This window comes from Meles meles, chromosome 6, assembly GCF_922984935.1.
Source record: "Meles meles chromosome 6, mMelMel3.1 paternal haplotype, whole genome shotgun sequence".
Lineage (NCBI taxonomy): Eukaryota > Metazoa > Chordata > Mammalia > Carnivora > Mustelidae > Meles > Meles meles.
Genome location: NC_060071.1, coordinates 124,046,546 through 124,059,981, shown reverse-complemented (window position 1 = coordinate 124,059,981; position 13,436 = coordinate 124,046,546). Strand labels below are relative to the sequence as shown.

Genomic DNA, 13,436 nt, shown 5'->3' with positions numbered 1-13,436 from the left:
AAAATGGTCATTTACGATACCAGAGTAACACAGATCCTGCTCTCACTTCTCCCCTTCCTACACGCTACCAGCTAATGGGTGTCTATCGTGGGCCAGGCGTGTTACGGGGGACACATCTAGGCCCCACTTCTACACAGATGTGTCTTCCCATGAAGTCGGTCAAGCCCTAAGTCACACACACCTCAGAGCTGGCAGAGCCAACAGAGATGTGTTGTCCTCAGGCTCCATTCTGGTCTTGGCCTCTTCCATTACATTAAGCTATCCCTGGAAAATCAATCCCACTTTTGTTGTTGTTGTTGTTAAGATTGTTTATTTGGGGTGGGAGGAAGTGGTGGAAGAAAAAGAGGGAGAAAAAGAAGCAGACTCCCACAGAGCAGGGAGCCTAACGTGGGGCTTGATCCCAGGGTCCCAGGATCATGACCTGAGCTGGAGGGAGACACCCAAACAACTGAGCCACCCAGGCGCCCCTCCCACTGACTTTTTATAAGCATTCTTAAACTCTCAGTCTCTAGTACAGAGAAGCCTATAAGGGTCTCTTTCAATTACTAATTGGATCTCATAAGAATCAACATTTTAAAGGATATTCTTTCCCGGTCCTCTACTTTGCCTTTGGTATAGTATAATAAAACTATTTTAAAACAAAATTTTAACATGAGCCATTAAGTGCACCAATTGTAGTTCTTTCTTCAGTTTTGTTTTGTTTTTTTAAGATTTTGTTTATTTGACAGAGATCACAAGTAGACAGAGAGGCAGGCAGAGAGAGAGGAAGAGAGGCAGGCAGAGAGAGAAGAAGAGAAGCAGGCTCCCCGCCGAGCAGAGAGCCCAAGCGGGGCTCGATCCCAGGACCCTGGGATCATGACCTGAGCCAAAGGCAGAGGCTTTAACCCACTGAGGCACCCAGGCTCCCCTTTTCTTCAGTTTCTGTAATGGACAGCTCCTTGCTGCATACCCACCATTCATTACCTCCTTCCTTCTTCATAAAGCTATACTTCTCTGCAGGAATCCAGTCCTCCCATACGTAGAGCAAGTGATTCAGGGAAAAGACACTGCTTGCTCAGTTGATTAGTCTAATGCCCTTGTAATAAGCTCCCCTATACCCCAACCCCTCGTGCTGCATTCCCCATTCCCCACCTCCAACAGTGATTGAGTTCAGTAACCCAGAGTTAGCCCATCAGCACATAGTATTCCCCAGGTGTCCTCTTAGTACAGGGTTTGCTTTGGGTCTTAAATGGACTCAATCAGACTAAAAGGAAGGAATCATGAATTTTTAGCGCATAGTTGTGAAAAGGGTTTTTATCCTTTTTCCCACTAAATGAAAGCAAAGAAGCATGTAATTCTAACTGGCACTGGCAGCCCTTTTCTGACCACAAATGCAACCAAACTTAGGGCTAATAAATTTCCTTACTTTCTGTCACAAAGGGCACTTGGAAGAGCACTAAGGTCACTTAATGGACAATTGCCTATTGTGACAAGTGGTAACTATGATGGGGGTTGGGAGGAGGTGCGGAGAATTCTCTTTGAATCCCCTTAAGGATCAAATGTCAAATTCTTAGCACTGCCTTAGGTAAACTGAAAAAGCTTTGTCAGACAAAAGATGTTCCCTTTGTGTCTACCTAGAAGACATCTATTCAAGTTTGGTAATTACACTATATATTTTCTAATATATATTTACTCTCACACATTCCGAAGTGATAATTTCAAAATTTTACCCCCTGCCTTCTTACCATCTCCTCACTCTCAGCTATTGAAATGAAGAAAATAGAGCTTCCTTATTCCCCAACCCCCAAACCCACCAGTCTTCTTGCCTTCAATCCTTATGTCTGTAAATAATTTCTTCCTGCCCAACTATTTCTCCAGAAGTATTCTCCCATTCCACTGAGCCAGTGGCTCAAGCAAAAAAACCAGCAGCCTTGGTTCCTCGCTTTCTATCATGCCTTCACAACCAATTCTTCAGAAAGGACCACTGGCTTTAACTCCAAAATACATCTCATCTTTGTCCAGTTCTCTCCATTTTTATTCCTACAACCCCAATTAAAAATGTCTTTTGCGGGGTGCCTGGGTGGCTCAGTAGGTTAAAGCCTCTGCCTTCAGCTTGGGTCATGATCCCAGGATCCTGGGATCGAGCCCCGCATTGGGCTCTCTGCCCGGCAGGGAGTCTGCTTCCTCCCCTCTCTCTCTGCCTGCCTCTCTACCTACTTGTGATCTCTGTCAAATAAAATAAATAAAATCTTTAAAAAAATATATCTTTTGCTTGGACGACTACAGTATCTTCCTAACTTACTGATTACATCTCTTTTCCCTCTACATCCTTAATAGTGCAGAGCAATTTTCTCAAAATTTAAATGAAATCACCTCCCTCCCTTGCTTCACAGTCTCCATGATGGATTCTGCACTTAGCAGGTATCCAAACTCCTCTCCATGATCTGCAAAGCCTGGTGCAACTTATTCCTACCCCTTTCTCCAAGTTCATCTCAGAGGCCTTACTCCTCCATACTAACCTTCCTGTTTTTTGATTTACCTTTATGGCGTGTACAGGAAAAGAGTTAACATAAACAAGCCTGAAGTTACTATCATTAGAAGGGCCTGCTTGCAAGTGTGTAGAGACTTGACTTTTGAAACGGTCCCTATGTTGATTTAAGGCTGTTTTATCTACATGGGGTGCTGAACACCTGCTTTCTTCTGGGTATTTCAGTAGTCGTGGCTGGTCTGTGCCTATGGGAGCAGCCTGCAGTAAAAAGCCCAGACTCTGAGGTTGGAGTGGGCTTCCCTGGACAAAATCCTGCTCCCATGTTGCTGCATCTGCTGCTGGTAAAGCAGATTTGTGTGTGACCCCTGGGGAAGGGGGGGGGGTGAGGGCACCATAGAAAGCCTGTGCCCAAAGCCTCTAGACTCTGTATGTTCTGTCTTTTCCCCTTGCTGATTACTGTAAGAAACTAAAGCCCTAACTATCTCTGGGCCCTGTGAATCACTGAATGTATGGGTGGTCTTGGGACCCCCAAACTAGGCCTCAGCCTGGAGTCCCCAATTCATCACTTGGCTATCTTTTTTTTTCTTTAATCATTCTTGGCCTAGCTGAATGTTACCACCTCAGAAAACAAACACCTTGGGCGCTTGGGTGGCTCAGTGGGTTAAGCCTCTGCCTTCGGCTCAGGTCATCGTCTCAGGGTCCTGGGGTCGAGGCCCACACCAGGCTCTCTGCCTTCCCTGCCTCTCTGCCTACTTGTGATCTCTGTCAAATAAATAAATAAATAAATAAATCTTTAAAAAGAAGAAAAGAAAAAAGAAAACAAACATCTTGTTTTATTGACATCATCTTGGTTTTGTTTTTTTTTTAAGATTTTATTTATTTGACAGAGAGAGAAATGAGAAATAGGCAGAGCAGCAAGCAGAGAGAGAGGGGGAAGCAGGCTGCCCGCTGAGCAGAGAGCCCAATGCGGGGCTCGATCCCAGGACCCTGAGATCATGACCTGAGCCAAAGGCAGAGGTATAACCCACTGAGCCACCCAGGTGCCCCATCATCTTGTTTTTATCATATTACCACCTCAGATCATGTTAGTTTTAAAAGTTTACTTATTTATTGCCTGTCTCCTTGTGGAGCTGAAGTCTGTAAACTTTCAGAATTAAAGATATTGTGCAGGTACATGTGTACTAAGAAAAAATAAATTTCCATAAAATTTTTATTGATGAAATTCATTGTGTAAAATGAATGCAGATCTAATGAGAAGAATGAAATTCTTTTTTGGAGATAACATGTCACTTAAGTGAGGTTCAAAGTCAGAGTTCTTTATCATTAAAATCAACTGTGGGGGTGCCTGGCTGCCTTCAACTGAAGTCAAGGTCCTGGGATCAGCACCACCCCCTTGTTCAGCAGGGATCCTGCTTCTCCCTCTCCCTCTGCCCTTCCCCCTGCTTGTGTTCCCTCTCTCTTTCTCTGTCAAATAAATAAAATCTTAAAAAAAAATCAATTGCAAATATTCACCTGTAGTAATTTTACACATTTCAACCTTGAAAATGTCTTATGTAGATAGTTACTGGGAAATTTCAATATTAACTCACAAGCACATGATCTTAACTGAGCATATGAATCATTTGGAAAGTATTCAGAGCATTCTGTTAGGGTCTTGTCTTGATTATCTGGCTTTTAGCTTGTATTACATTGCAGAATAATCACCATAAACCGAAGGTTGGGTGGATGTTCTTAAGTTTTGGTTAAACCAATTTTTGAAATATGGGGATTTTCTTTGTATTTGTATCGAGATCTGAGAAGTTCTGTTGGGACTGTATTTGAGACCAGAAAATACAGTTGCTGCAAATGGGACTCTCACTTCTTGTTCTAATGTTTGACAGCATGAGAAGCATATCATGCAGGTTGGCATTACTTGCGAGTACATTAGTCTCCACCAATGAGCTTTCTGTAGATGTAAGTTTCACTGTAATTGTTAACTGCAGGTTGTTACTGTGATTGTAGTTTCCTTGTAAATTCAGGTGGAATTCATTAAGAAACATTATCAAGTCTGTAGCAAAAACTAATTTCCAAGGCCATTCAGTTTTCCATAATAGAGACAGACAGCACTACTTTTCTCATTCAGAAAAATTTCAGTCTTGGCTCTGAGCTCCAGAAATTGCAATAATGACTATGGCTAAACCACTGAACTGCAGTGGGTAGGACAAATCAGGATATTCAGCTTCTACTTCTAACAAAAATTCATGGAACTGACAAGGGTTAACTCTACGAGAACAAAGGGCAGTAACTGTTGACTCTCAATGACAAACCGAGGTTGTCAATAACACATGATACATTGAAAGGTTTTCCACAAACTACCTGATGAATAACCGTAAGCTTTAAACACGTGAGATTTTCACCAGCTTTGTACACTTAACCAACTATCCCTTTCTCTGCTCCAGCTCCACGTATATTTTTATAATCAGTTACCAAGTATCTTAGCAGATTCCACTTCAGATTGTCCTAAATTAATGTTTTCTTAACTTCTCTGACAATATTATCTTTTGTAGTTGTCCCATGGAGACTATTCTCAGAGGCCAACTCTTCAGTCACTTCTAAGTTAGCACTGATTCCTCAAGTAAGCAACTGACAACATTTGTCAATCCATCAAGTGCCAAGGGAAACCAGAATTATTTGCCTTTTTTGGGATCTTGCTTTTAATAGACTACTGAGGCTGTTCCCAATGTCCTCAACTCTCTTAGCAACAGTTTTTGCCAAAAAGCTAATAGTTTTAAACAACTTTATTTTCTCTGGACATATGCTTGCTGCAATCAAACATAATTTAATTGACTCAAGTCAGTAAACAGCTTCTCTTGACTAACAAATGCACCATTCAGAAGCTTTGGTTGCAGGCTCATTTAATGCTTTATTTTTGTGAAGAAATTCTGTTGTGATGAGATACTCTCATATTCTTTAAAATTTTCTAATTCTTCTGTTGGTTTCCTGTGAGCTGGGACTACTGTGATAAAGTTTCGTGTGAAAATGCTACCATATATTGTATTATTTTAGCCCAGCTCTAGTGTCACTGCAGGATAAACACAGTATTTTACCAGGTAACTTGATAACAACATAATCCACATCTCACCATGCCTTAGAAGTGTGACCTTCAAAGTCCCCTTTCCTTTTTTGCCTTGTTTTGGTGGATATACACTGGTTAAATAACAAAATTCAATATTGTGGTGTAGCCCGCAACTTGCCATGTTATAAGGGCATCGCTGCACTCAGAGTGTGCCAAGCAGCAATGCGAAGTGACAAGAGGGCAGTCATGTGTGGTTTCTGGTGCAGCTACTCCACACCGAGGTAGCACAAACACTGCCACAAACCATACACAAATGAATGAGCCTGGCTGTGTCCAACAAAGCTTTAGTTATGGATACTGAAATTTGAATTTCATATAATTTTCATGTGCTGTGAATTTTTTTTATTTTTCCCAACTGTCTAACTTAGTAAAAACCATACTTAGCTTATGGACTATACAAAAACAGGTAATAGGCCAGATTAGGCGCCAGGGCTGTAGTTTGCCAACCCCTGCTCTTGAATGTAAACAAGAGAGAGCAGAAACATTGCCTGTTGGGTTGGATAAATTTGTAGTTTAACAGTCAAATCACAAAATCATGCTTTATCCTGGAGGAAAGGGAAGCAGATGCACATCATGGGAAAATATTTTTGTATCAAGCTGCTATTTTTACTATGTTATGTAAACTGAAAATTGAGTTGAAAAAGCCTAGTGAATACCTAAAAACAAAGGGCACATTACCTAGTAGCTTTTTAGAGTCACAAAGCTATGGTCAAGATCAATAATAGAAAGTTATTCTTAAATCTTATGATCTGTTGATCTAATATGTGCAATAATTGAAGTGATATATAAAAATAATCAAAATTTTACTTTTAGGCAATACAATCTATAATAAGATTCATTTTTGCTCCCACCGGCACTGTTAGCAGCTGTTTGATACTGGCAGGTTAATGCCCACCAGGAAAAGGTAAGACACGTGAAGTGTTTACAATGGTGCTGGCAAACTAAAAAGGTCAAAATATATTAGTTTTAAAAATAAACAAGTCTTATTGTTATTGCAGATAGGGTTCAGTACCATGACATTAAAATGATATATTTTTCATTAAAAAAAAATCCAAAATAGGCTCAAGTACTGAACTGCTCTATAAAAATTTGTACTAAACAATATAACTAAAACAGAAAATGATGAATTTTCCTTACCTGACATGTCTGCTAAATCACCTACAATGGAAAGCAGCAGAAAAATAATTATCCATAAATAACGTAAAAGCAAAATTTATAAAAATTCAATTATCACAAAATAATTTTTACACAACTTAAATCATAAAGCATTATATGCAAAATGAATTTTATTATGTTGCACTGAGTAAACTGTAACTGAACCCATTCATTTCAATTATGCATATTTATTTATATTTAATATATATGATCATTTAATCTTTGGATACATCTTAGATTACAAAATGCTCTGTTAATAGACTGAAGTTTTAATGTATCTCTCCTTGGCCCTGAGAGTCCAAGATTCTAGCTAAGGGGTAAAAAAAAGTTTGAATGTAACTGGCTAAAATACCACAAAAGCAAGTATTTCCCCTATGACCTATACGATTTTTAACCAAGAGAGCCATAAACATTTTAGACAGTGTTTTGTGTTTTGCAGGTATCATACAAGCTTGGCAGGCAAAGTAACTACTCATTCAATTTTCTTTGGGGTCAGAAGAGAAAAAGTTTCTCACTCTTGGTCTTCTCTTAAGTCTATCTTATACTTCATTAGCCATCAGTAAAAAAAAAAAAGTATCTATTATGTGGAAGGGTACGGTGGGGCAAGAAACAGGGCTGCACATATGATCTAAAATTCACCTCTGTACTGCCTGCACTCTGACTTGGAAGGATGGAGATGGGGAGATAATTAGCCATTCATATCTCCCTACAGTGCCACCTTTCAAAATAAAAGGAACGTGTACACATACTGAATCATTAAGTTGTGCACCTGAAACTAACATGTTACATGTCAATTATATCTCAATAAAAAGGGGGAAAAGAAAAGAGGGACAAATTTCATGAAAGATTGTAGTTGTGACCACAACATTTCTTAATCAAAAGAGAAAACCGCAGCATTAATATATTAAGCAAAGCTGCTTAAAAAGGGGAAAGAAAAGGAGCAAAGCTGGAAAATGGAAGAACCATACCTTGTAGAATTCTATTCACAGTATACAAATTCCATTAATGCAGAGATTTTGTTTTGTTAAGCTGCTTAAATCCCCCACACAGAAAAATACCTTGTGCATGGTATATGCTCAGTAAGTTTGTTGAATAAATGAATTTAGCTCAATAAAAATTAACTGAATAACTAGATGTCAAGAAACTAGGCTTTCATGACCCAAATGGTTAATAACATGATCTTATTTTCTGTGCAGAGTAAAAATAAAACTTGAATTTTTAAAAATTTAGTGCAAAAAGGGCCTAGACTCAAAGATTAGAATCCTTTGTATGTAAATCATGAAGTATCAGTCTACTTCTTGTTAAAAATAGAAAAATTTGAAAGGAGGAATACTAAAGTGGTGTAACTGTAGAACTAAGCAACCCAGAGATCAGGGTGCTGACTGATCAATTTAGTACCTGTATGAAAAATGAAGATATTAAAAGCATAAATTATCCTATCCAAAAGAAAAAGACACCTGGAAAGCAGGTTTAGCAACTGAGGCCCACCAAGATCCAACAATCCCAATGACATCAATCATTTTTACAAAGTACACCAGAGTATAAAATTCTGATTGACCAAATCTATTATGTAGTATTCATAGTGATCACTGATTGGTAGATATGTTCTAAACAGACCTGCTATCTTCTCATTGTTTTGCTTGCAGAATGATATCATTTGAGTTTTTTAAAGAGTTAAAAGAAGACAGCAAGACAGGTGGTTTTAAAACAGCTGACAACTTAGGTCAATGCCAAAGAAAAGAGAAAGCAGGGAGGATTCACCAGCATGGTCACATGGCTTCTCTCTTCTTTCTAGCTCAACCACAGCTACCCCAGACATTGTGGCCCTGTCAGTCTAGTTACTTCTTGGCTCCTCTTATTTACCACTTTCTCCTCAAATTCTTCCTTTCTGCTTACTATGCTATATTATACCTTTTTGCTGATCAGAAATTTCTATTAAAGGACTAAATCTAACTATGCCAATCACCATAAAATAGTTTATTAATTCTGAACTGTCTGCACCAACTGAGATAACCAAAGTAAGAGGAAGGTACCTGGAAGCAAATAATATGGTAAAACTGAGTGTGTGTGTTTTAAATACAAATACCAGTTTTGAACAATACACAAATAAATTTTACTTTTTTTCCCTCTAGGATATTGAATTAATTTGAACAATACAATTATTTAAAGTTGTTTCTTTTTAAAATATAGAAACATACCTACTTGGCCAGTTGCAACTATGTTGATAAATTTGGGATGCTGATTTACAGTGAGGCACAGTATATCATCATTATGTTCCTGATAAAAACTCTGAGTCCCTATTAAAAAAAGAAATTGAGAATTAAAACTGAAAATTTAAGATATAACAGCCTAATGCATTTATCCAGAACAATGAACTGCTGTTTAACATACTCAATACATATTTTTTGACACTGAATATGTGCACGTCATCATAAAGACAGAAAAATGATTCAGAAGTCTTTAATTGGACAGAGTCCTGAAAGGCATAAACCATGTAACACAAGGCTAAAGACATTAAGTGCCAAAAGAGTGTTAAAGATCCAAACGCTATGGGAATTATTACTGTGGACATATGGCACTCTTGGACTGACATGACACACTTTGTAAATGTGAGGTGGGTGGGGAAGAGCATTTCAGGTACAGAAATACTTTAAGCAAAGGTACAAAGACCAGAAAGTATTAAGTATGCTTATATATGGCTCATTTGGTTGAAGTGTAAGGTCAAGAAGAAATTTGAGAAATGTGGCTGGAAGGGCAAATTGGAAATAGAATGATAGAGGACTTTGAATGCCAGTCTGTGAATTTTGTATATTTATTCTGCAGTCAGTGGTACTCAAGAATTTTGATCAAAGAAGTCATGTGATTTATCTAGTAGCACTGATAGTGAAGAGACCTTAAATATGATCATAAATAAAGGTAGACAGGACATAGGACATTATGTCCTTAGACAGGACATAATAAAGGTAGGTTTGTGTAAGTACAGTGGAGAGGTGGGAAATGAGGTCAGGATGATAGGTTGTAGGTCAGATCCAGATTACAGAAAGCCATCAACCCTAGATCCTCCAAAAAGCAAAGCAATACAAAAAATATATCTATATATCTACACATATCTATACATAGATATATAGATATAGATATAGATATGAATGACATTTACCAGATCTAATAGTTTAAAACTTGTCTTAAAAGGGAAATGTACTTCATATTTCCGAGGGCTGAGAGCTGAGTGACAACAAACCAGCAATTATATGTGCTGTTGGCTAAGTTTGAAGATCAGCTAATAGAACAAAACTCCCTGAACTGGAACAGAGCAATGTCGCCCAAACTGGAGAGGACAAATAATGACAAGTGGAGAGCTGCCTAGCATCCCTTCAGCTCTTTCTCTCTCTCTCCACTCCGTCAATAAAAAGGTGATAAATTACAAATCAGAAAATTAAAAATAAAGAAAATTACAAGTATAAACATGAAATTGTATTTACATATTTCTTTCTAGACCATCTTTTCTTATTCTCTATTCTCCTTGAAGGATATGTGAAGCCTCAAAGAGGATCATCCAAGTATTTTTTAAATGACCCAAATTATTAAACTGAAAATCACCACTCATTTCTGTGTGATCTTAGTGAATCCTTTTCTCTAGGAAACCAAAATAGGACTATCATATTAATGATTAATACAGAATAGGCATGGGGGTTTAAGACTCACATAATCCATTTTTCTACTTCTTCAGAGTGAAGCTATCAGAGGAAAAATCCAGAAATGTTTGAACTAAATAATCTCTATTTTTACTTCCAACTTTAGACTTTATGAAGTTTATAATTACATATAAGAAAACAATTCAAAATTAAATAGTGAATGTCACTAGTAGGATTAGACATCATTGGTCAACAAATGATAAGAGAATGTTATTTGCTTTTCAACAATCCAATCAGTTAAATAAACATCAAGAAATATTTTCTCACTATGAATCAAACAAAGCATCATCACAGAAGAGCCACAGAGAAACAGCTTTCTTAGTACCTTCCTTGGCCTTTCAAATCCTCAGTGATAACACTGCTCACTTCACCCTACTCCCCAGCAATCACTCCCCGAACATGCTACTTTTAATCACTACCTAGAAGAGATAACCACTAAGCCATCCATTTTCATGCTAAGGTTTGGCAGAAATAAAGTTACAAATGGTTTCATTATAAAACATGGTTTCAATGTATAGTAAACCTTCACTTCTAATAGAGATACATGAGTACTTTGCATTATGATGTCTTTTCCTGCTGTGCTGTATGTCCTTAAGACTGTAAATTTGGTTATTTGAAATATTACTGGAAAATTCAACAGTATGAAATACATTCTGGACTTAAACGATTTAATTATTTATAGCTTTAACAAAGAAATGTAAGACTATAAATAACAAAATTCTGAAGTAAAAAACAGTGGGAGATGGAGAATCAGAGATTCCTACCTGTAGCTACATTGTGCAGAATTCCAACGGATGCAGTGTGATAAATTATATCATCACCGTCATTTAGGTAGTGAACATTATTCCTACAGTCTCTTCCTCGATAGCCAAAAACAAGCTCCAACACAAGGTCCTATAACAGCAATAAAACCATTTTACAATTCTTTATCTCTAAATGTTCACCATTATTTTTGTATATAGTACTGGTATCTTCAGTCAAAATGGGGGATGTGTTTTGATGTTTTACAAACTTTTTGAACACAAAATTAAGGAGACAAACTTCTCCATAATGTGCATTGGGCAGCTGAAACACACACTATATTTTCTACAGAGTTATAAAAATGGAAAACAGAATCACAAGGTCATTTGGCTTCAAGAATGTTAGTTGTTGAGAGTTTATGTGTTGGGGAGCCTGGATGGCTCAGATGGTTTAGCATCTGCTCTCATCTCAGGTCATTATCCCTGAGTCCCAGGATAGAGCCCCATGTCGGGGGTCCCAGTTCAGCTGGGACTCTGCTTCTGCTTTTTTCACTGTTTGTGCTCTTCCTTTCTCTCAAATGAATAAATAAAACCTTAAAAAAAAAGTTTATGTGTTAAACACTAAGATACTTCTTGTGTCCAAAAGAAGAATTATTTTGATTTGCATTATTAGTAAAAATATGTAATCTGCATATATAATTCAGGATACATTACGTCCAAGTGCTGTACATTTGAGAAGCCAAAAAGTGCATCAACGTTGGTACAGAAAACTAAGTATACCATGTCTGCTAACTCACACTAAAATTCTAGCAGGTAATTCTGCCACTGAAAGTGTCCCTTTTCTCTGACCTTACGGGCTTCCCAGGGTAATGAATACGACAATCACTGTCCCACAGATTTAGGCCTCATTTTTTACCAGATTTAGCATTTTGCTTGTGGCTGCTGATACAAGAAATAAGTGCCTGGAAGAACTTTCTTTTTTTTTGAAAGATTTTATTTATTTATTTGACAGGCAGAGATCACAAGTAGGTAGAGAGGCAGGCAGAGAGGGAGAGGAGAAAGCAGGCTGCCTGCGGAGCAGAGAGCCTGATGTGGGGCTCGATTCCAGGACCCTGGGATCATGACCTGAGCGGAAGGCAGAGGCTTTATCCACTGAGCCACCCAGGCGCCCCTGGAAGAACTTTCTTGCTCAATTATTATGGTAAGTTTCTTTGTTTCAAAGTAGAGCCTTCATTGAACTCTATGGTGAACAGATCTCATGGGGTGTAAACTTTGACTTATAAATTCAAACCACTAAGCATAAGATACTGCCCAGGGACCTGCACTCTATAAGCCATAGATCTTCACATATATTTATATTTACAGGTTGTCTAAGAGTTCAATTCAGGGTATTATTCACAGAAAACTAAAAAAAAAAGAGACTAATACAAAATAAAAAGAAACAAAGGATATCAATCCAAAATTCAGACTTGACAATTAAGCTATCAGAATTTTATGACTAAACAAAAAAGATCACTCAGGGGCAACTGTCTGGCTCAGTCGGTAGAGCATGTGACTCCATCTTGGGGTTCGAATCCCACATGGCTATACAGATTACTTAAAAACAAAATCTTAAAAAAAGATGATTCGATATGTTTATTTTCATAAAACCTAATGACAAGATTTGGCTGTCTTACAGGAAGGGAATGGAATGAATTCTGAAACCATTTTAAAGCAGAACACTGGGGAGGAGGTTCTTCTTACCTCTATTGGTCTCTTTTTCTTGCCAACATTGTTTGTCTGGAGTTTTTCTGGCCTTGGTGGGGCTCTGCTCACGGGGGGCCTGAAATAGGAAAGTGGGAATGAGGAAAGGTATCCATCATCGGGCGCCTTCACTGAGCATCCCTCACCTGCCCACTGGATAGAGATGTCTGACACCCTTCACAAAAATGAACCCAATCTGTGTTTCTCACTAGACCGTGCTCTCTTTATCCTGATATCTTCTAAAGCCAGAAGGTGGAAAGAAAACATTAGAACTCTTTTTCATTTTAACTTCTTTGGTGTATGTTTCATAATGTAAATAACACATTAGCACAATAGCAGACTGTTGACAGATAAATATACAAATGTTAATTTAACATACTCAGAAACTTCTTGATGGGGTGCATTATTACAAAGCCTGGACTACTGCTCTAAAATGTCTACCACAGTATCTTGCACATGGCAGGTATTCAACACATTCTTGAATTTGGAAAATATTTCTATGAACTTTCTATACTGTTGGCAAC

General features: G+C 38.0%; 1 protein-coding gene across 4 annotated transcripts in view; it reads right to left on the bottom strand.

Annotated features, from left to right (window-relative positions):
- Nucleotides 1-13,436, bottom strand: part of EML5 (EMAP like 5) — a 183,202-nt gene that overhangs the window by 16,880 nt on the left and 152,886 nt on the right. For 2 of the 4 annotated variants that reach the window (XM_046007940.1, XM_046007941.1), the window contains 4 exons: nucleotides 12,913-12,991; nucleotides 11,194-11,323; nucleotides 8,936-9,034; nucleotides 6,720-6,740 (listed from right to left, as the gene is read on the bottom strand). In XM_046007940.1, coding sequence (XP_045863896.1) covers nucleotides 6,720-6,740; nucleotides 8,936-9,034; nucleotides 11,194-11,323; nucleotides 12,913-12,991 — 329 coding nt within the window. Of the gene's footprint in view, nucleotides 1-6,719; nucleotides 6,741-8,935; nucleotides 9,035-11,193; nucleotides 11,324-12,912; nucleotides 12,992-13,436 lie in introns of those variants that run through there. The other 2 variants (XM_046007942.1, XR_006818654.1) reach the window with 2 other exon arrangements.